Source organism: Triturus cristatus, chromosome 6 (genome assembly GCF_964204655.1).
Source record: "Triturus cristatus chromosome 6, aTriCri1.1, whole genome shotgun sequence".
Taxonomy (NCBI): domain Eukaryota; kingdom Metazoa; phylum Chordata; class Amphibia; order Caudata; family Salamandridae; genus Triturus; species Triturus cristatus.
This window is the reverse complement of record NC_140589.1, coordinates 1477458140-1477481959: the sequence shown is the minus strand read 5'-3', so window position 1 is coordinate 1477481959 and position 23820 is coordinate 1477458140. Positions and strand designations below refer to the sequence as shown.

Genomic DNA, 23820 nt, shown 5'->3' with positions numbered 1-23820 from the left:
AAGTAGCAGGGTGCCCGTCAAAACTGCCATGGCATCAAGTCAATCCTAGTAGTACCTGCAGCGTCTTCATCACTCCTCTCTTCTGGGACATCTCAACTGATATGGCGGGTGACTATTACGATCTACGGCTCGTAGCTGTTATTGACCAGGTTGCCCCAAGCAAGCTTTATCGATGTCACCAGCCAAACCTCTCAAGCTCGATAAACAGGACTGTAAGACGCAGACAGGCATTGGCACATGGAGTAATCAGTGGCCAAACGTCAGGATTATCAAAGAGCATTAAAAAAAACAAATCCGACAGGCTAGATCCATCTATCTCGCCTCGCAAATTGAGCAAACTAACCCTTCCTCCAAATCTATCATCAAAACAGTTAATAATCTTCGCACCTCACCAGGTGCTGCAACTCTACCTGCACTCTCAAGCTCTTTGCAACGACCTATCCATGTTCTTCCACAACCAGATAAATGCCATTGCAGAGATGTTATTCTGACTGACCTCTAATTATAACACAACACAGTCTGCTCTGATAGCCCAGGGACCACTATCCAGTCTAATTTTTCTCAGGTGGGAGAGGCCCAGCTCATCCAGCTTGCCCTCTCCATAAACTTGGGCTCGCCACATTATCTATGTCCTCCTCATGTTTCACTGTCTTTTCATTACTTTGCCGCTCCTTTTACTAATCCCTGCAATCAATTTGTTGATGAAGGCAAGATTCAGACTGCTTGGAAATAGGCCTTAGTCTTGTTGCATTTACTAGAGGCCTATCTCTCTATTTGTTATTGCAATCAGTCAGTCAATATATCTTTATTTCGGCATAAGCCATAAAAGAGACATCAATGTACAAAATCCATTTTACAAGTCATTAAATAAAAAACAAGTTTAAAATATTTACAAGTTTAAAGAATAAGTAAAAACTTATTTCTCTTTCAGAAGATTTGCCCTGATGCACCACATGCGATATAAAAATCTGGATACTGCATAGACAATAGAAAGATCAGTATTTATTTTTAGCAGTCTATAAACTTCCATACAACGTGAAGAGCCCAAATTCCTACATAAATTTATGAGCTCACTCCGTCGAATTTTACAATAGCCTTCACAAAAAAACAGAACATGTAAATCAGTTTCTTCATTAGCTAAACATGCAGGGCAACCCTTATCTGTACCGTTGGACCATTTATTCATCACAGCATGGAGCGGGAGACATCCATGACGGAACTGCAGAAAAAGTTTCCAGGCGAGAGTGAGTTGGATCACATCAATGACTGGTTCCAGGGCATATATACATTTATACTCTAAAAATGTAAAAGACATGGGCCCAGATCTGGTACCTGTATTCATATCATTCATATGTACCTCCCAGTACCTTTCAATCAGTTTTTTACGTGTGACATTAAAACAAGTGACACTTGGATTATCCCATAAATCGCCAAGGCCCATGAGAATTAGATATTTTTTAATGTATGCAAGCCACGGATATCTCCCACTCCCGGGGGTACTAAGGATCTCAATCAGCTAATTTTTAAATGACACTAGTTCCAGGGTTGTCCAAATTCTTCTCCAGTAAAGAAGAGGCCTACAACCAGCCTCTTTAGTGATAGGTCTTACGCCAAGATCTAGGTGCAAGGGAGTCAAGGGAGTGCTCTGCGGTAGCCCAACTAACCGCCTGAGAAACTTGTTCTCGGTGATTGTAATAGAGTTAGTTGTAGAATGTCCCCAAATCTCGGCACCATATAGAGTAGCACTTCTTATCTGGGTTTTATAAATTTCTATCACGGGACTTAGTGGTTTGTAATGTGTGTTCTTAAAAAATTTTGCTAGACCCCCTGAAGTTTGGATTAATTTGAGATTGGCCTTGGTTAATTGGGTGGCCCAGAGCATTTTTTCATTTAAGGTCACCCCCAGATACTCAAATTCCAGAACTCTTTCTAAAGGAACTCCTTTCAGGTGAGGACCAGGATGGGTGTATTTTCGCGGATTAAAGACCATATATTTAGTCTTTTGTACATTGATCTCTAAACCGCGATCCTTGCAAAAGCTTAAAAACCCGTCCAAAATCCTCTGGAGCCCCATAGGGGATTTAGAGAGAAGGAGAGTGTCGTCTGCAAACATCAACGCCGGTACAAGACCCTGCGCCAACCTAGGTGCATCAATGTTCTCGCATTGGCGCAGGGCGTGCACCAGGCCGTTGATGTATATGCAGAAAAGTGTAGGAGCTAAGACACACCCCTGTCTCACTCCCCTCTTTACTGGGATAGAATTGGTAAGATCCCCATTTTTCCCATATCTCACTCTTGCATAGTTCCCTTCATGGAGGCATTTTATTGTCTCAAGGAGGTAGGGGGGAACCCCCAGCTCCCGCAGCACCCTCCAGAGTGCTTTTCTAGGTACCATGTCGAAGGCACTTCTCAAATCAACAAAGACCAGATAGAGACTCCCCCTTTCTACCTCCACCGTTTTCCAAAAGGGGAGCTGGAGCCTAAATACCTGATCTAATGTTGAAATTTTCGATCTAAACCCAGCCTGGAGATGGGACAGAATTTCATTTTCCTCTAGCCAGGTTTGAACTCGATCTAAGATAATTCTGGAGAAGACCTTTTGCGAGACGTCAAGCAAACTAATTGGCCTATAATTACATGGGAGAAGTGGGGAGCCTTTTTTGACTGTAGGGATAACATCTGCCCCTAGCCAAGATTCAGGTATATCCATCCCAAGTAAAATATTGTTAAAAATCACACATAAAAATGGACCCCAAATTTTAGGCTCTCTCTTAAAGAGTTCGCCCGGGACATAATCTAGACCTGGCGCTTTTCCTGGAATAATTCTATCAATAGAGGTTTCTACCTCTTTGATAGAAATCAGGGGAGGATCTAGTTCTAAACTGTGGGGACTATTAGGTATTGGACTTTTATAAACTGCACTATCAGGCTCCAGAGAATAAAGGGCCCGGTAGTGAAGGACCCAGCTTTCAGCCGCAATATTGGGTTCCAGGGGTGTCCGCCCTTCGCTAGATCCAGTAGCAACCAAGTTCCAAAAGCCCTTAACATCCTTACATTCAAAGGCACTTTTCATTTTGTCCCACTGTGCTATACCCCATGTTGTCTTGGCAGCAATAATGCTCTTTTTGTATTGGTCCCTAGCTAGTTTAATATTGATTTGGGACCTTTAATCGCTGCGATGAGGGCTTTTTTGGCTTCGGCACAGCTTTTATCAAACCAAGTCACCACTTTTTTGTAACCCCTATTAGAGGTAGGATTTGCTTTACTAAATACCTGCCTTAGTTTACAAAAAATATTATCATTCACAGCTCCAACTTTGGAAAATAGATCAGGGCTAATACTAGCATCCAGGTGGTCATACAATTGCTCAAAATCAGGAATTATACTCTCATATAGTGTGACCATATTTTTATCACACCTCTCCATCTGTGACCACTTTACCTTCCTCTTATTATTGGAGAGAAATAAATCCTTCCTGATTGAATATTCTGGCTCAGTGTGGCCAGTATGTATAGGACATGTTAGAGATACTGTTAAGGCATTATGGTCACTATCATGCCTAGGAAGTATATTAAAATCAGCAATCATAGACCAGCCCTTGCATTCAATCAGGACGTAGTCCAAGATTGACTCATGTGCAATTCTATTGTAGGTGCATTTATCAGGGGTATCAGAATTAAAACGGCCATTACAGGCCTGAAGAGAGTATTTAAGGGTCAAAGCTTTTATTTGTAGGGCCAAAGCTGACCATGCGCGAGCCAGGGGGCTATTAATCTCAGGGATTGCCCAAATCTCATCTTCTTCCCGTGCATAGGAGTCATCAAGGTCTTTGATTGGTTCAAAGTGGCAATTCAAATCGCCACCAATTAAGATCAACCCCTCTTTAAATAAACCTTCTATTACTATATCAAGCTGTTCTAAGGTAGGAGACTCCCTACCATTCTTTACTGGCCTCGAATATACATTCATTAGATTAATTTTACATTTTTTATTGAATGTCAAGTTTAGGCTAAGAATATCTGATCCTGTCTGTGCCTCAGTTGTGACTTCGCACCCCAGATGGCTCCCGATCCATGTTGAAAGACCCCCAGAGGGCCTGCCCTTTCCATTAGAAGTAGCTGGGATAAAAAAGGAAGCGAAACCTGGGCGCACATAGTCCTCGACTGCCCAGGTTTCCTGAAACATACATATATCGTATGAGTCTATAAATTTTCCCCATTCGGGGCAGTTCCATTTGCTTTTTAGGCCAGCAATATTCCACGACACTATCTTAAGATTAGGTTTGAAACTGGCCAACAGTGTAGGAGTAGCTATATTCCCTGCATGTATGATCTCCATATTAGCCATGTCAGGAATGGGTGCCATCACTTTTGTGGATAATGACTCTATGCTATCAGGAGATTGACGTGGGGATGGTATTGCCCTCCAACCTAAGGGGGGTATAGTGCATAAGCTAATTGGACATAATCCTTCCGATAACTGTGGATCAGCCTTCAGCAGTATATCATCTTCAAGATTTTCTACTATACCTTCATCTAGTTTTTCCCCTAGTCAATTGACCTCATCAAGTAACCGGAATCTGTTTTGTAATGGAATGTTAAACTGATATTGTTGTGGGCGCATGAGGTTCTGCCTTCGAAGGGGGTACACTGTTTGCCAGTCCTGAAACCCAATACCTCGATCTACCCTCTTCGTAGCCCCATCCACATAAAAATAAGTGGAAGGCACTCAATACGTGTGCCTCTAGGATCAAAATTACAGTGAATGTAATGTGTTATATGTGGTTTCCTAAGATTTACTATAATATACACTCCTTCAATATCTTTGGCCCTATTTCCTAACCAGTCAACTCTGCGTGTCATCAAAATGTCATTGGGATTTATTTTTAACCCTCTGCTAGAGAAGAGATGGAGACATTTATTTTTTAAGTCAATATGAGTCTCTATCAGTCCCGAGGTCGGAGAAGGAACCCCGGAGAGGGTAGCTACATACGGAACTGAGGCCGGTGGTAGATCCAGGATCGGCAAATTACGGGACTTAAGCGCTTCTTTTGCCGGCGGCTTGGACGACGGGCTTTCAACTATACCTGTACCCTCACTAACAGAACAGCCCCTGATACCTACTATATCTACTGGTGGGCCTCTTGTATTATTCTTACCTGCAGTGGTGCTAGTGCAATTTCCCCTTGCCTCATCTGTACTTCCGGCCCTTCTCAAGGATGGCCTGGGCCCAGCAGAGACCTCTTTAACTATTACTGTATCTCTGGGAATTGGAACAACTTCCTTGTCTTTTCTGTGCCCTTGTGAGATTGTTAACTTATCTAGACGTGCGTGGATGTGAGCAAACTCCTCTTTTAACAATTTTTTTTTTTTTACATTTTATTGTGCAGAAAAAAGGATACAAGCCCGGGCCTACAACCGCCTGGGCCGGCCGCTAATAATCAAAAAGGATCACACAGTGCCAAAGACAATGACTGGCCCACGGGGGCTCCGCACATTACAGAAGCTCAGACTGCACATAGGGGAAATCAGGATACACACTTTTAACATAAATAACAACTAAAAACAAAAGGCGAGGCGAGACGACATGAAATGGGCATCTGACCACAGCAGGGGGACTCCACATCCGACCACCCGATAGTGGTCAATAAGAAGGAGGACTGAGAGGTAGGGGGGGGCCACGGGAGAGCCAGTTCTATACTCAGATGTGCCAGATAAGCAAGGAACCTTCAAGGATCAGGGGGACAAGGCAACCTCAGACATATCCACCAGGGGGGGAGCACAGATATTCCCACGATACTCATTCCACTGCCCCCAGATTCTACCCCATGCCCCCGGTTTACCACGAGCCACATACACAGTCTTCTCCCTGAACATGCACCAGTCCATGTTCTCCTTCCATACGGACACGGTGGGAGGCCGCTGGGAACCCCAAAGCTGCGCTATATCTCTCTTTGCGATCATGTTCCCCAGGGCCGCCCACCGAGTCTGGGCCGCATTATAGTCATTGGGCTCCCACACATTCAGAACACAGCGACGCACCTCCGGCAACAGAGTGACCCCGGTGACTAGTCTCATAACCTCATGCACCTGGCGCCAATATTCCGCCACCTCGCAGCACTCCCATAGGATGTGGAGAAAGGTGGCACTGAGCCCGCAGCCCCGCTTACAGAGCCTGTCCTCAGAAAACCCCATCGAGACCAAACGGGGACCCGTCACGTAAACTCGGTGGAGAATCTTAAGCAACAAATTTTTTAATTGTAACTGAAGGGACTTCAATAAGATGGGGAACCACGGGGGTTCTATATAATCTATTTTTTCCTGGACCTCACTAACAATTTGGGGTGCTAAATCACCCTCAGTGTCCAATAAAGAATCTCCCTCGATTTTCTTTCTCTTTGCCCCTGGTTTAGAGATCCTTGTATTGGGCCTACTTGAAGTGCACTTTTTAGCGCCTCTAGCCGGGCCCTTCTTCCCCAAGAATATTTTCGGAATAGTGCCAACCTCCTTGATTGTTGGAGTACATAATAGTGACACTGTTGAAGTGACCGAGATGTCATTAAACGAGGTTACAGAACTGGGATCAGCACATAATTCTTGTAAGTCTGGGGTTAGGGATAATCTACGCTCCGTCCGCTCAATTTCTGTTACTACCACCCCTATTGCTCTTTGTAGCATTTTATCAATAGAAGTTTGGGGTAGAAGTGGGGGTAGATCTGCAATCAAGATTTTGGAAAGGGAAGTCAACACTCAACTTTCTATATTCTTAGAACATGATGAAGTTTTCGATTCAGCAGAGTCATGGTTCAGACTCACCGCGGCGCTGACTGCACTTGTCTCAGTACTGGAGGACATCTGTATTTAAGCAGTGCCCCGGCCCTGTTGATCTCAGTGGGCTTCAACACTGTATTGAGTAAAATCCTTTTAGTATTCCTGTTCAGGTCGGTGTAAGGGGTAAGACTCTTGACTTGATTTTCCCTTTCTCGCAGGATCGATCACAGGCTATACACCTCCCATCTTTTAGATCTAAGTTTCACAAGTTAGACCTGGGCTTCCACAAGAGTCTTCCCTCAGCTCTACTCTTTTTTTAATGTGTAAGTTTGTCCACTAGCTAGACTTATCTATTCCTACCATCTGTCTTCTGCACATATACTGATGACACACAAATCATTTGTAATCTCTTTGGCACCAATGCTAATGCTCACACTAGCTTTCAAAACTGTCTTCTAACAGTTGTCAGGTGGGTGAACAATAATTTCTTGAAAATGAGTACTGACAAAATAGAAATCCTTCTTTTAGGGAAGCTGAGGCCACCCTTGTTCTCTTGACTGGTGGCCTGCTGAGCTGGGTCCTTCCTCTGTTCCAGTATCCAACGTAAGAAACCCAAAGTTAAGTTCTAGCTTGATCATAATCCTACTCTATCTACCCAAGTCAGGAAACTTTATACCGGCTTCTTCTACCAAGCTTTGTTTGCCTCGAAAAAGCAGTCCTTTCTTATCACCCACAGCACAACTCCTGGTTGTACAAGCCACAGTTCTATGCAGACTCGACTACTGCAGCGCACTCTGGGTCTCCCTCATGAACCACTGATCTGCTTAAACCATATTTAAAATGCTGCTATTCATCCGATATTCTGCCTTCCCCAGAATGCCCACATCTCTGCTTTAGCATTCCCCTTCATTGGCTTCCAGCCCCGATATGTGCAATTGATGCGACTGGCCTAGCCAATATTCCAGCCAAACTCCCTCTCTACAAGCCATCCAGAAACCTTCAAACCTCCCACTCACAGTTCTGCGGATTTACTGCCAAAAATTGGCTGCTTCTGCCTTATTCTACCTGGCACCCAGGCACTGGAATTCTCTACCGCTATCTATTCGGCTAATTTGCGATCACTTAGCCTTCCTTAAAGCTCTTAAGACTTAGCTTAACTCCCTAGTTCTTTAAATGAGGTATTGCAGCCTTTTTGGTACTCTTGCCAAGCATACTCACAAACGCCAGGACACCCTTTGGGTAACTGTTCGCGCTCCATAAGGTAATTTAGATGTCTTGGAAATCTGCATGTGCCCCAACAGTTGTGTAATGGATGAGTGTTCTGCGTCAGTGGTCTACAGCCCACTGTGCCACCCCTATAGCCCTGGTGCCTGGACTGAAGGGGTGACCCAGATTTCTCTTGGGAGGCTATAATGTTTGAGCTTAGTAGGCACATAGATGGAAGGACGCAAAGCAGCTTTCGTCTTCTGCCCACGATACAAGAAGGATCCTGGGAGGTCAATGTCCAGTATTGCTTGTTCTACATTGTGCAACTTTATGCTTAGACTGTGGTAGTTTAGGAGCAGGCTGCTAATGCAATGGATATTTTTGAATTAGTACATGGAAGGAACAAGGGAGGCAGATTTGTAAGTGGGTAGTGCAGCGGTAAGAAGTGTATCTAGTAAGGGATTACAAGGGCTGATGCATCTTGGCAATTTTCACAATATGTAAATGTGGTTTTGCGAACCTGTTTGGTCCTGGAGTTACTGATGCAATAGTAGTGCTGATTGATCAATGGAATCATTGTTTTTTTCATGACGGTTTTTTCTTCTCAGTGTATTGGGACAAATCAATATAAATGTAATTAAAAAGGCAAACCAAAGGATCTCCCTAAACTCAAAATCCCCATCCTCATGTTTACCCCTAGGACATAAGAATGTAGGAATGCGGAGTAGTGTAGGGAACATTTTATCTTAATAATAACATAATGGCATAATTGGCTGCCACCGTTCCAGCATGGCGTATAAACCCCCCAGTTAAACAAAATGTAATAGTGCTTGCACTTCCTGGGAAAGGACATGACCTACCAGTGTGAGAAAAAATGAGAACTTAGGGGCATATTATCAAGCACGGCGTTAAAATTATCGCCGCTTTAGCGGCGATAATGGGCTTGATAATATAAGCCCATGTTGACACCAGAACATGGGCTTCTATTGGAATTCTCTGCGGCATATTATCAAGCCCATTATCGCCGATTTAGCGGCAGTTTTCTGCCACTAAAGCAGCGATAATTTTAACGCCGTTTCTTGATAATATGCCCCTAAGTTATCTCTCCCAGAGTGCTTCATTTTCAGAAAGGCAAAGTATATTATTTCGGCTAACTTTCGATCCCACACTTTGTAAGTGAGATATTAGATGGGAGTCTCGACAGAACAAAGTGAAAGGCTAAGTGTGGGCGTCTGTGTGCTGCAATAGGAAGGGAAAGAACAAAACAGGGACATGAAGATCATCGTCTGCCAAGTCAGTTGGTGAATCTCTGAACTCACAACGGGTGGTGCACCGTGGTGTGCTGAGTTGGCATTTGTTGGGCATAGTGGTGGATGTTTCAACATCCTTGCATGGATTGGAAGCACTGATTGAGGTTCCATTAACGGGAACATAATGTAGTTTATTCCGTATACATCTTGGCCGTGATTGACAGAGGATGAGGAGGATTCAGCATGCAGTGGAGTGGTGCCAGTAGGGTTTGGTGTAGTATTCAGTTCATGGAGTGTAGGAATGATGTACAAGGAGATAAGGACGATGGCCTATAGTCTGAGAGCTGAAGGCTGCGCTTGCCCCTCTGTACTTGGTCTGTGTCAGGAAGCGAGCACTGGATGTTTATCAACAGCACAAGCATACACATCCTGTACCTGTTCTTTGTGAATCAAACTTGTGCTACAAATGCTTGCACTGTACCGGTCATCTGCGTGAAGCTCGATGCTGCTCCTAGAGTGAGCTAGGGAAGCTTGTACTGCAGATCTCTGCTCACAGCTTTGTTTATGGTACCAAGGTTTTGTTTAACCCGTATGAAAGACAGTTCCTTTGCCTACAAGGTCCTAAATTGTGGAATTCTTTACTGGACGGACGGACGGTCTCAGAAATTGTAAGTCATTTGTCACCTTTCGCAAAAAGACGTGGCTATTCTAAGTCATTGTTCTGGGACATTTGATCTGCATCTTTCTTGCACCAGGAACAGTGGCGTAGCTAGCCCTTGTGTCGTCCGTGGCAGGCACGGCGGCGGCATGAAAGAGTGGGGGGGTCCACTCCGAGACCCCCCCATCCCCCTCCTACGCCACTGGCCAGAAAACCCTTCGGGGTAGCTTTGCACGTTATAGGTTGCTAATATTAATCTATACTTGCCCAGTGTGTGTGGAAAACGTGCATTACTGATTCCTGCACTGTACCTGACCTGTCCGGGTGGAGCTTGCCCTTCTGTTGCTGTACCTAGCTTGTCTGTGTCGTGGAACCTTGCTCTGCTGCCCTTGCTTGTCAGCTAAGGTCAGCCTGTGGCATATAACGGAAGTGTGCTCTGTAAATGCATAATCTGAAAGAAACACGTTAATTAGATTCCTCACCTTAGAATATCCCCAGGCGTCAGACTGGATCCGGAAGATTTTTCGTCAGCAATACCCCTTGCGCGTCGCTAGGCGTCGTCTGCGGCTCCGCGTCCGTCGTCGGCGTCGTGCGCCGGGATGACGTCGTCGGAGTACTTAGACGCCGCCCTCGCGCGCTGACGTCAGTTCTTCTTTTTTCCGCGCCAGTAAGCGCAGATCCGGGAGAGCTACCCCTTTTGTCAATTTTTGACTAACTTTTTTGATCCTTTTTGATCCTGTCATATCGACACCGGTGCCGGTAGGATGCCTGGGTTTAAAGCCTGCACGGACTGTAACCGATTGATGTCGGTTACGTACCCTCATCGCCGGTGCCTGTACTGTTTGGGCCTCGACCACGAGGCGGAGTCGTGCTCGGACTGTAAGGCCCTGACATCGAAGGCTAGACGGGAGCGGTCCCGTAAGCTCCTCGAGATTCGCCACTCGGCTCCGCGCGCCTCTCGATCCCGGTCCAGGAGGAGGTCCAAGGATCGGTCGCGGAGCCGCAGCCGACGTCACCATCGGTCGTCGGGATCAAAGTCTTCGGGTAAGTCGAAGCATTCCAAGAGGCGACATCGCTCTTCGGACTCCCCTCGCCGGTCGCGCGACTCGGTTGAGGGTCAGGGTGGTTCCACCCCCGCGGCTCCGTCGGAGCCGCAGGCGCCGCGTCCGTCCCCATACCCTCCGGTCCCTGGGACTAACGCGACGCCGGCGGAAGTCAGTGCCTTCCTCTCGGCCATGAGGAAACTGGCTCCGCCGTCGGCGCCCGCTGGTGCGCCTTCGGGCCCCGCGGACCCGACTGGGCTGCCTTGCCAGCCGGCGGCTCCGGCCCTGGCGCCGTTGACGGCTCCGGCCTCGACGCCGCAAGCGCCCGAGGGACCCGTTCTCGAGTCCCCGTCGACGCCGATCGACCTCGTCACGCCTCCTCCACCGGCGTCGACTCCGGTTCCACCGCCGACGTCGACTCCGATCGACGTCGTGCCCCAGTTCAGTCCTGCTCCGGGCCCGGCGCCGGTCCGGCGTCGATGGACGCCGAGATAGGCGCCGCTAGAGACACATTTTGTCTACCGCCCGGCTCCGTTACTTTCTCCTCTACACCAGGAGTCGGATGATGGGGACTACTGGGAGGGATCCGAGGATCCTATGGCCCATCAGGCCCAACTGTCCCAGGACTGGGCAGATGAACTGGGGGAGGCCAGTGGTCTGGATACCTCGCCAGACACTGGATTCATCTCTCCTCCGACTGTGGCTTCGGAGGAGGGTGCTGCTTTCTCCGTGGTGCTGCGCAAGGCGGCCGCAGCCCTTGGGCTCGAGCTACCTGCCGTGGCTGTGAGGACGAACGTCCTCACTGAGGTGCTTCAGTCTGCAGCAGGCTCCACTGAGCCTCTGCTGCCATTCAATGAGGCCCTCACTGACGTTCTACAGGGCACCTGGTCCAAGCCCTCCACAGTTCCTCCTGTGGACAGGAACGTTGCCAGGCGCCACCGCCCTGCTCCGGGCGACCCCAGTTTTCTGTCCCAACACCCTACCCCTGAGAGCCTGGTTATCCAGGCCTCCACCTCCCAATCCTCTTTCCCGACCGCCCCGCCGGACCGGGATTCCAAGAGACTGGAGCAGTTTGGCAAGAAACTGTTCTCTTCCCTTAGTTTGGGCCTGCGGTCTTTGAACACCGCTTGTCTCTTGGACCGTTATTCCCACTCTCTGTGGGATGCGGTGGAGGACGCGCTGCCCCTGTGTCCGGAGGAGGTCCAGACACGTCTTACCCAGGCTCTGGCCGATGGGAGGGATGCAGCGCGACATGCTATACGTTGTGGGCTTGACACCACGGACTCGCTGGGTAGGGCCATTTCCACCACTGTGGCGCTTCGACGTCACGCCTGGCTGCGGTCCACGTCGTTTTCCGGCGATGTCCAGAGCACTCTCATGGACATGCCGTTTGATGGCACTCGCCTGTTTGGCGAGAAGGCGGACAGTGCGCTGAACCGCTTTAAGGACTCCCGGGCTACGGCCAAGTCCTTGGGCCTCTCAGCCCCACGGTCGCAATCTTCCGCTTTTCGCCCCTTTCGTGGCCAAGGAAGGGGTGCCTCCTCACGTGCGCCTAGCCACCAGCCGCAGACCCAACCTGCGCGCGGTCGTTCCGCCGAGGCGGATCTGGAGGACGACGAGGTCAGCCCACATCCACCCCGGCAGCATCCGCCTCAAAGCCTTCCTAGTCCGAGCTTTCAGGCCCATTCCACGCCAGTGGGCGGCAGAGTTCGCCATCACCTGCTCCACTGGCGGTCCATCACATCGGACAGGTGGGTGCTGCAAATCGTCCGAAGGGGCTACTCCCTCCCCTTCGAGACGACCCCTCCAGCCATGCCACCGCAGCACCACCGTATCTCGGGGGATCATTTGCATCTTCTCCACGAGGAGGTTTCCGCCCTCTTGGCCAAGGGGGCCGTCGAGCGCGTTCCGAGCCCAGAAGTAGGTCGTGGTTGTTATTCCCACTACTTTCTGGTTCCCAAGAAGGGCAAGGGGGGCCTACGCCCTATCTTGGACCTTCGGAACGTCAAAGCCTTCCTCCGGAAGGAACGGTTCAAGATGTTGACTTTGGCTCAGGTTCTAGCTGTGCTAGACCCCGGAGACTGGATGGTAGCGTTGGACTTGCAGGACGCCTATTTCCACATCCCCGTCCTGCCGGCCCACCGGCGTTACCTGCGGTTCACGGTGGGCCAAGAGCACTTTCAGTTTACCGTGCTCCCCTTCGGCCTCACCAGTGCCCCTTGGGTGTTCACGAAAGTGATGGCGGTGGTCGCAGCTCATCTGCGCAGATCAGGGGTTCCAGTCTTCCCCTATCTCGACGACTGGTTGTTGAAGGCGGGCTCGCCCCAGGCAGTCGTCTCCCACCTCCAGACTACGGCGGATCTCCTGCATTTGCTGGGGTTTTCCATCAACGTGCCGAAGTCACACCTGAGTCCCTCTCAGAAGCTCCTTTTCATTGGAGCGGTTCTCGATTCGGCGCAGTTCCGGGTCTATCCACCGGAGCAGCGGGTCCGGGATATACAGGCCCTGATTCCCATCTTTCGGCCTCTATCCTGGGTTTCGGTCAGGCTAGTGTTGCGGCTTCTGGGGCTGATGGCCTCCTGCATCCTACTAGTGCATCACGCCAGGCGGCGCATGCGGGCTCTGCAGTGGGACCTGAAGTTTCAGTGGGCCCAGCATCACGGCAACCTGTCCGACCATGTCTTGATCTCGGAGGGCACTGCACAGCAGTTGCAGTGGTGGCTCACGGACCGCGATTGGGTCATGGGCAGGAGCCTCTCCCTTCCCCAACCGGAGCATGTCGTAGTGACGGATGCGTCCCTCCTGGGATGGGGTGGCCATATGGGAGAGGCGGAGATCAGAGGTCTCTGGTCTCCGGCGGAGTCTCGTCTCCACATCAACCTGTTGGAGTTGAGAGCGATCCGACTTGCACTGAAAGCCTTCCTTCCCTCTGTCAGGGGCAGTGTCGTGCAGGTGTTCACGGACAACACCACCGCCATGTGGTATTGCAACAAACAGGGCGGGGTGGGGTCGTGGACCCTTTGTCAGGAGGCTCTGCGCCTCTGGACGTGGCTGGAACACCAGGGCGTCACCCTAGTGGTTCAACATCTGTCGGGCTCTCTGAACGCCAGAGCGGACGAACTCAGCCGCCGGTGCATGATGGATCACGAATGGCGTCTGAACTCCGAAGTGGCGCAAGGTCTCTTTCAGCAGTGGGGAGAGCCTTGGTTAGATCTATTCGCCACCGAAGAGAACGCGCAATGTCAGCAGTTCTGCGCGTTGGAATTTCCAAGGCGGCACTCGCTCGGCGACGCTTTTCGTCACGAGTGGAGTTGCGGTCTGTTGTACGCCTTTCCGCCTATACCACTTCTGCCCAGAGTGCTGAAGAAGATCAGGCACGACCGGGCCCAAGTCATCTTGGTGGCTCCGGATTGGGCACGAAGATACTGGTATCCCGAGCTACTCAGTATGTTGACCGATCCCCCGATACGTCTGCCCCTTCGGGAGGATCTTCTGTCGCAGCAGCAGGGGACGGTCCTCCACCCGAACCTGTCCAGCCTCCACCTCCATGCGTGGAGATTGAGCGGCAGCAGTTGATGCCATTTGACTTGCCTCCTGAAGTCTGTGATATCATTCTGGCAGCCAGGCGTCCCTCCACAAAGACGGTATACGCCTGCCGGTGGAACAAATTTGTGGCATGGTGCACAGCAAAGGCTGTGGATCCCCTTTCCGCCCCTCTTTCTGAGGTTCTCCTCTTTCTTCTTTGTTTGGCCCGGCAGGGCTCTGCCCTGGGCACCTTGAAAGGTTATCTTGCTGCCATCTCTGCCTTCTTGCGGCTTCCTGATCAGCCTTCTCTCTTCAAGTCCCCTGTGGTTACACGCTTTCTAAAAGGCATTACTCACACGTTCCCTCCTGTCCCTTTTGTAATGCCTCAGTGGGAATTGAATCTGGTCTTGACATTCCTGATGTGCGCTCCCTTCGAGCCTCTTCACAATTGTCCTCTTCGTCTTCTGACTCTTAAGACTGCTTTTCTGGTAGCCATCACCTCGGCTAGACGGGTGAGTGAGATCCAGGCTTTATCTTCAAAGCCTCCTTTTCTGTCTGTTCATCCGGACAAGGTTGTCCTTCGGCCTCGTCCCTCCTTTCTTCCGAAAGTGGTGACTCCTTTTCATCTTGGGCAGTCTGTCACCTTGCCCACCTTCTTTCCGCCTCCGCATCCTTCCAAAGAGGAAGAGAGGCTCCACCGTCTGGACCCAAAACGTGCGCTCTCCTTTTATTTGGACCGCACAAAGCAGTTCCGGGTGGACGACCAACTTTTCGTTGGATACGTGGGTGCTAAGAAGGGGAAAGCTGTGCACAAACGGACCATCTCTCGGTGGGTCGTTCTGTGCATCAAAATTTGTTACTCTTTGGCAAAAAAGGACCCTCCTGTTGGGCTGCGCGCCCATTCTACTCGGGCCACAGCGGCTACTACTGCCTTGGGACGGGGAGTCCCTTTGCAGGACATCTGTCAGGCGGCGACGTGGGCTTCGCTACACACGTTTGCCAGGCATTATTGCCTTGACAGCCAAGTCCGGAGGGATGGCTTCTTTGGCCGTTCTGCCCTCCAGGACTTTCTGGTGTGATCTTGGTTCGCAGACCCACCACCGGGGATGGTATTGCTTGGGTATCTATTCTAAGGTGAGGAATCTAACTAACGTGTTTCTTTCAGATGAACAAGTTACTTACCTTCGGTAACGATGTATCTGTAAGAAACATTAGTTAGTTAGATTCCTCACCGACCCACCCATCCTCCCCGTTCTGCGAACTGACATCTAGGGTTAAGGTTGTCCTTTCAGGCCCCTAGATTTTATTTTTGGCACCAGTGTCGGTCTTTGCATGGCTCTGCGGTCCTGGCGCGGAAGGCTATGTACAAGAACTGACGTCAGCGCGCGAGGGCGGCGTCTAAGTACTCAGACGACGTCATCCCGGCGCACGACGCCGACGACGGACGCGGAGCCGCAGACGACGCCTAGCGACGCGCAAGGGGTATTGCTGATGAAAAATCTTCCGGATCCAGTCTGACGCCTGGGGATATTCTAAGGTGAGGAATCTAACTAACTAATGTTTCTTACAGATACATCGTTACCGAAGGTAAGTAACTTGTTCTACTGTACCTGTTGTATGTGTTAGATCTGCTGAATTTCATAATTAAGCTTGTACTGCAGATGTCCTGTGCCTATTAAATGTGAGAGAAACAAGCATTGTTTGCGCCGGTACTGCACCAGTGGACCATGGCAGCTGATCTCTCCCCAGTGTGGTGTGTCAGGGGTTTAGTGTTTTTGTAAGAGATGTGCCCTCATCCTTTCTAATGTGGAACCTTATCAACAGTGTAAAGAAGTGTACTCTTTTGCCTCTAAATGTTCTGCCCTCCCCTCCGCGCACTCAGATGTAGAGGGGCAAAATGCAGTCACTCGTGGTGACTGACACTTCAGTTATCAAATGGGTGTCCTGCGGACTGATCCAAAATGTGGGTTGCACTTCAAACAAGCAAGGGCTGCCCCACTCCGTATGAGCTGTCATGTGGACTGATCCTAAACGTGATCGACACTCCAGGCACCCAATGACAGAAAGGCCTCCGTTCTATAAATTTTGTGTTTTATTATTTACAAAGGCTGTGGAGAGTTAGTTAACGCTCTTTCTAACTGGAATGTACTGCCTCTGTCCCTCAGGAGCACTCAGAATCATTGAGCTTTCAGAAAAGCCTTGAAGGCCTGGCTATTCTCTGCCTAATCCTTTGTCCATCCTCTTGCCGTCCTTTCTAAGACTAGCGCTGGGACGCCACATTGCTGGGGCAGCCATGCGCTTTACAAATATCCTAAAGTAACATAACATAACTCAGACCTAAAATTGCAGAGCATACCAATTCATTTAATTTTCATTCATGTGACTCAATTGATTAGGTGTAACCCTTTATTCTGTGCCATTTGCTAAATTGGAAGATGTTTTTTCCATAAAGTAACTAGGGAAACTTGTTAATCTTGAATCTCTGTGTTTAGGAAGAGAGAGCGCAACCTTCTGCTGGATGTGATGGAGATTATGTACGCTCGAAGATGGTTTTTGGAAGAGGCAGTGCCGCATGTGAAGAGAGCCCTGAAGAAGTGTGGGGTCATCTATGAAGATGGTGAATGAAGGAAGCACTGGAGAGATGTATCTACATGTTATTGTATAGCTTTTGTACAATCTGAACTCTCTGAGCTTGACTGTGCAGTTAGTTATCCAGGTACTGCAGTTGATTATCAATGGATGTGCAGTTATCCAGGTACTGCAGTTGATTATCAATGGATGTGCAGTTATTCAGGTACTGCAGTTGATTATCAATGGATGTGCAGTTATCCAGGTACTGCAGTTGATTATCAATGGATGTGTAGTTATCCAGGTACTGCAGTTGATTATCAATGGATGTGCAGTTATCCAGGTACTGCAGTTGATTATCAATGGATGTGCAGTTATCCAGGTACTGCAGTTGATCATCAATGGATGTGCAGTTATTCAGGTACTGCAGTTGATTATCAATGGATGTGCAGTTATCCAGGTACTGCAGTTGATTATCAATGGATGTGTAGTTATCCAGGTACTGCAGTTGATTATCAATGGATGTGCAGTTATCCAGGTACTGCAGTTGATTATCAATGGATGTGCAGTTATCCAGGTACTGCAGTTGATCATCAATGGATGTGCAGTTATTCAGGTACTGCAGTTGATTATCAATGGATGTGCAGTTATCCAGGTACTGCAGTTGATTATCAATGGATGTGTAGTTATCCAGGTACTGCAGTTGATTATCAATGGATGTGCAGTTATCCAGGTACTGCAGTTGATTATCAATGGATGTGCAGTTATTCAGGTACTGCAGTTGATTATCAATGGATGTGCAGTTATCCAGGTACTGCAGTTGATTATCAATGGATGTGCAGTTATCCAGGTACTGCAGTTGATTATCAGTGGATGTGCAGTTATCCAGGTACTGCAGTTGATTATCAATGGATGTGCAGTTATCCAGGTACTGCAGTTGATTATCAATGGATGTGCAGTTATCCAGGTACTGCAGTTGATTATCAATGGATGTGCAGTTATTCAGGTACTGCAGTTGATTATCAATTGATGTGCAGTTATCCAGGTACTGCAGTTGATTATCAATGGATGTGCAGTTATCCAGGTACTGCAGTTGATTATCAGTGGATGTGCAGCTATCCAGGTACTGCAGTTGATTATCAGTGGATGTGCAGCTATCCAGGTACTGCAGTTGATTATCAGTGGATGTGCAGTTATCCAGGTACTGCAGTTGATTATCAATGGATGTGCAGTTATCCAGGTACTGAAGTTGATTATCAATGGATGTGCAGTTATCCAGGTACTGCAGTTGCTTATCAATGAATAATCAGTGTAAAGTAAATCATACCGTGACACGGGTAGGTGTTAAACAGGTGCATAATCAATACTGTGATAAAATAAGCTGTACATTTTAAATATACTTTCTTGTATTAGATGTCTACTTATATCAGATGCTCTCAGCTGTCAATAAAATGGTTAAAATAACATCAGTCTTCAGTTGATGCTAATCTATGAGAAGATAAAGTATGATGTCACAGTAATGCACCCAAAAAAATTTTATTCTGAAATTACCATTTATGTTTAGTATCACTCCAGCTAGTTAATCATACAACCGTTTGAACACTCATAAATATACTCACTCAGCCCTTCACCTTAACTTTTGAGTTTCAAACCTTTTTGTGTTTTGTGGTGTCATCAATGTATTAGCCAACCGTATACTCCTTTTAACTTAGATTCTTTTTTGTAGAGAATTGCATTTCTTTGATTTTGTTTTAGCTATTGATGGTGGGTGTGGGAACATGGTGGCACACTTGTATGGTAGTGGGTATGTGAGTGTCTTATGGTATGTGTAAAGGTCAGTGTGCGGGCATTTGATGGTGGGTGTGTTGGTGTGCAGTGTTGGGTGTGCCCATGTATGATTGTGGTTTGGTTGCCGTATAATGTTGGAAGTGTTGTTGTAGGATGACGGGTGTGTGGACACCTTATGGTTGGTTTGTTGGTGTATGATGATGGGTGCATGGCCAATCAATGATGGGTGTGGCGCTGTGTCAGTGGGTATATGGCTGTGTGGATGTGTGAGTGTATGATGATGGATGTGTGTGGCCATAAGATGACACGTATGTTAGCCAGGAAAAGGAGCCAGATCTTGATGCTGATTAACTCTTAAAATGGCCACAGTATTAAAACTATTTGGCTGAAACCTATAGGTGTTACTTTAAATTAAGGCTCATGGAATTACGCTTTGGCTTTTGCTCTTCATTAGACCGATGTCCCAAGTGGGTGACTCCCTCTCCCAATGACGTGCAGGCGATGTGAGCAACCCAAGAAATTTTACTGCACCTTCTTTGCTCCTGTCCCAGCCTCTTACCTGAACGCAGATATTAGATGTGACCTCTGTACATTCAATTTGGCATTAGAACTTGCCGACGAGCAATGCTCTTTAGCCTGAGGGGCAGCGTTCCCACGATGACACAGTCTGTCTTATCGAACGTATGGACCATGCAGAGCGTGGCTTCTCTGGCAGTAACCCATCATAGGCTGCCGAGGAGGCTCTGCGGGTTGAATCCGTCCCACTCCACCTTTAACACCGTAGATTCACAGGGCTTTACCTAAGCTGTTTCAAGAGATCAGAATTACTATGTTTATTTAACTGGCCCAGCCCTATTTAGGGTCCGGTTTTAATTTAGTTATATGACAACCCATTGCAGTCCAGAGACTCAATAAATAGAATGCTTCTTTTTAACAAATGAGTAACTTTGCACTTCAGAGATGCAGGTCTTAAAAAAACGTACTCCAGTACCAGCACTTTAGATCCCCAGTGCCTTAAAGAAACTGTCAGCACTTTAATGACCTAGACCTACCAAGGTGCACTATTACACCGCTATATCACCGAAGGTGTGCTACAGGAGGGCCGCCCTGGTAATAAGGTGACCTCACGGTCAAAACTGTCAGTATGAGGGTTTATTGTGATTTTAGGGTTCTTATTAAACTTAATGAAGTTTTACTTAATTGCTTGGTGTATGAGGTTTGTTTTGTGGCAGTTGATGGTGGGTATATGGGCATATAATGATGGGTGTATGATGGCGTGTGTGTGGGTGTATGACAGCGAGAGTGTGGCCATAATACAGGTGTGTGGTCATATTGTGGTAGGTGTAGACATAGGATGGTAGCTTTGTGTGTGTAGGATGACTGGTGTGCAGCAGTTTGATGATGGGTATATCAGCTTGTGATAATGGGTTTTGGGGGTGTATGATGGTGTTTACCTGATGGTAGTGTGTGAGTGTTTAATGGTGGCTATATGCTTGTATAGGATGGTGTGGGTGGATGGGGTAATATGATAGTGGGTATATAATTCTGGGAGTGTGGCTGTATGATGTTTGTGCTGTCAAATGATGGTGGGTGTGTTGTATGTGGTGAGTGAACATGATGTGGGAGTGTTGGCATTTGAAGGTGGCAGTGTGGGTTTATGGTCCGTGTGCAGGAATGTGATGGTGGATGGGTGTATGATAGTGAGTGTGTGGTCATATAATGGTGAATGTTGGGCCCTATGATGGTGGGAGTGTTGAAGTATGGCTTACAATGGCTTTGTCAGTGTAGGGGGGTGTGTGTCTCTATATGATGGTGGGTTTGTCAGCATGTGAAGGTGAATGTATGATGGTAATAATCTTATGGTGGTGTGTGTGGGTGTTTAATTGTGACTCTGCTTGTATGTGATCATGTGGACCTAAGATGGTGGAAGTGTGACCAAATTATGTTTATGTAGTCAAATGATGGGAATGTGTTGCGAGTGGGCATGTGGTCAGCCGATAGGGGTGTGTGGGGGCATTTTATGGTCAAAATGGTCAAATGATGGGGATGTGTTGTGACTGGGCATGTGGACTGCTGCTGGGTACATGGGGGCATTTGATGGTACGTCTCCTATTGTATGACAATGGCTGTGTGGATATACGATTATGTCTGTGTGTGTGTCTCCTACTTACACTGTTCCTCTCTGTTTCTTTGTCCTAGTCCTTCTTTGTGTCCATCTGTTTTCCCCAGTCCCTGATACTCAACCTGTCCCTCTCCGCCTCTGTTTGTTGCTCTGCCCCATCCCCATGTCTCAGACCCTCTCAGTATGTCCTTGTCTTTCTTTTATAGTAACTGTGCGGTTTCTGTCCATATGGCTTCCTGTCCCTCTGTCTCAGCACCTTTATTTGTTCCTGTCCCTCTGTTCTCATCCCTGTTTCTGTCCCGCTGCCCCTCTATTCCCATCCTGTTGATGGTGAAATATTTGCAGAAATTGCAATCTCGGTTTGAAAACATTTGTTTTTCTCAAAATTAAATTTCTTTTATAAATAAATGCCCCCCATAGGAGAGATGGCCGTCTGAACAGACACACTTTGCTGTGGCTCCAGAGCACCACCAAATAGAGACAACCCCCTCACCCCTATAAGAAGCGGTGCATGGGGTGAGAGGGAATCCCTGGAGGCATGGGTCCTGGCAGTCCATGGTAGGGGTGGAGGACGCTGGACCAATGGCCGTGCACGGTACCATGCTGCTCTGAGGAGGCAGGGGGCTCTGACTCACATCAGCACTGCAGGGGGGAGAAGGGCTGAAGAAGAGTATCTGGGACTGGTCCTTACACGCTCATCTCTCGGGGCTCAGCGCTGGCCAAAGGCCTGGGAGTCAATAATGTATGGTGTATGATGGTCTCACCGCTGCAGCCTGCAACAATGTGTGTTTTTTTGTCAGGGGGGCGGGGGGTCTCACAAATGCAATACAGAGCAGATGTGCTCATAGAAGGGTGGAACGGTTGAATGGGTTGGAAATTGGGATGAATTGGTCTGATAAGAGCTGTTATTCCAGCCAGAAGGACTGATGTGACCCCATCCTATATGTGAGATTGAGTGATATACCGTTTTGTTTGTTTGAAGGGAAGGGTAGTACTACATGTACGAATTTTGGGGTCCGAGTTGGGGGTGGCCCCACAAGTAAGACTAGAAGTTTTGAGCAATAAGAGTACAGTAAGGAACTCACATCTACACAGTGCCGGTAAAGACTAGAAGTTTTGAGCAATAAGAGTACAGTAAGGAACTCACATCTACACAGTGCCGGTGGGTGGTCGATCCAATCACCAATGATTAGAAATATACCACCACACACAATGGATCCAACAGACTTATTCTTAGAATGTGCGTGAAGTAAATGGAGTAGTTAAAAGACAAATAATTTGCTCATATCTCTGTAGGAGGCATGTTCCAATAGCAGTGTTGCAAGAGACATCTAATAGCCCCGGAACACAAAAAACTCAAACTAAACCTCAGAGTGGCTCACTGTGGCATGCTGAATTTAATTATTGTCAAGAAGAGCGGCTATATGGATGGAGCCTGGTGTCCCAGTGAAGCCAGATAAAGTTTCAAAGACCCTAATGTCAGGTTCATTGGGGTGTCAGAGACATCAAGTGGACGCCCAATTTCCCTCTGAACACGTATGCATCAAACGTAAACATATTCTCATTTTTCAAAGAGATTTCAACAGTTCTCACACTGTATGTTCAACACAAAAAACCTATGGATGGGGATTTCAATGATATTGCAAATAGGCAACTGGCATTTCTAACTCAACCAATAGAACAGTAGGGCGGTGCTCTAGAGCACTTTTAGAAGCAACGGATCAATTAAATGTTTTAGATATATGGCAATCACAACATGGGGTGGTGTGAGAAAATTCGTTTTACTCTTCACTACATTTTCGAAGATCGATTTTGCCTTTACAGACCCTGAACATATAGGGGAATACCAAAAGTCTGAATATTTGGACCTCACATTAGCTGATCATGCATCTTTCTGACAGGGTCTTGGGGGAAGCAAGTAACACCAATACCACAATTGAAATTGGAACCAAAGGCATTACTCGACGGCCCATGTAGGGTGGAACTCAGTGCAGTAATAAAAATAATTTGTCTCTCATAACACAAACTTGGTGAGTTCATCTGGGACACTATGGGAAGCACTTAAGGTCACTGTAAAGGGAAATGTATGTGACTAACACATGGATCAAGGAAACCTCTAACAAGCTAAATAAGTACGTTGGAAAAACAAATTCAGCAAATCGATCATCTGATGGCCGAGGCCACGGGGAACAACAACGGGATAGTAAGAAGGTGGAGGATCTAGAGGAAGCAAGGGTTAGGTTAGGCAAGCATGACTATAGAGTATAGAGTGTACATAGAAATGCAACACAATGGGGGGGGGGGAGGGGGAGTACAGACATCTTCTAGTGTAGCTGGTGTTAACAGAACAATGTTGTCAATTCCAAATCATGCAGGTGGCCCCCTGATGGACCAAGGTGTGATGAATAGTAGATTCCAATGGTTCTGTTCTAGCCTTCACAGTGAACACACAGCAGTTTATGACAGGGATTGATCAGATCTTAACTGAAGCAAAGATGCGTGAACTAGGAGAGGGGACCAGGGAGACGTTAAGCATCCCCATAGAAATAAAAACTATAAATTGGGCCATCCAACAACTAAAACAGGGAATGGTGGCTTCTCTGTTGTTTTATTGGAACCCCTCCCCATTGCTAAACTTGTATAATGGAGCTTTAGAGAAGGGAGCGCTGCTGGAAACGCTCAGGGAAGTGCTGATTGTAGTTCTTCATAAGACAGGAACAAACCCTTTAAACAGAGTCATATATACCTCTTTCAATGATGAACGTAAAAAATAAAACTCTGGAAAATTCTTGCCAGACGCTAAGCAATGGCGGAAGGAGAACTAATGCATATAGGTCAGGCGGACTAGGTGGGGGTGAAGGGGGGTCACAGTACGGGTATCAGAAAAGCA

General features: G+C 47.7%; 1 protein-coding gene across 5 annotated transcripts in view; it reads left to right on the top strand.

The window, feature by feature from the left end:
- Window positions 1-18053, top strand: part of LOC146821570 (uncharacterized) — a 352265-nt gene extending 334212 nt beyond the window's left edge. For all 5 annotated transcript variants that reach the window (XM_085612586.1, XM_085612587.1, XM_085612588.1 and 2 more), the window contains one exon: window positions 16945-18053. In XM_085612586.1, the coding sequence (XP_085468712.1) occupies window positions 16945-17077 (133 nt within the window). In that variant the 3' untranslated portion in view covers window positions 17078-18053. The remainder of the gene's footprint in view (window positions 1-16944) is intronic.
- Window positions 18054-23820: the final 5767 nt, after the last annotated feature.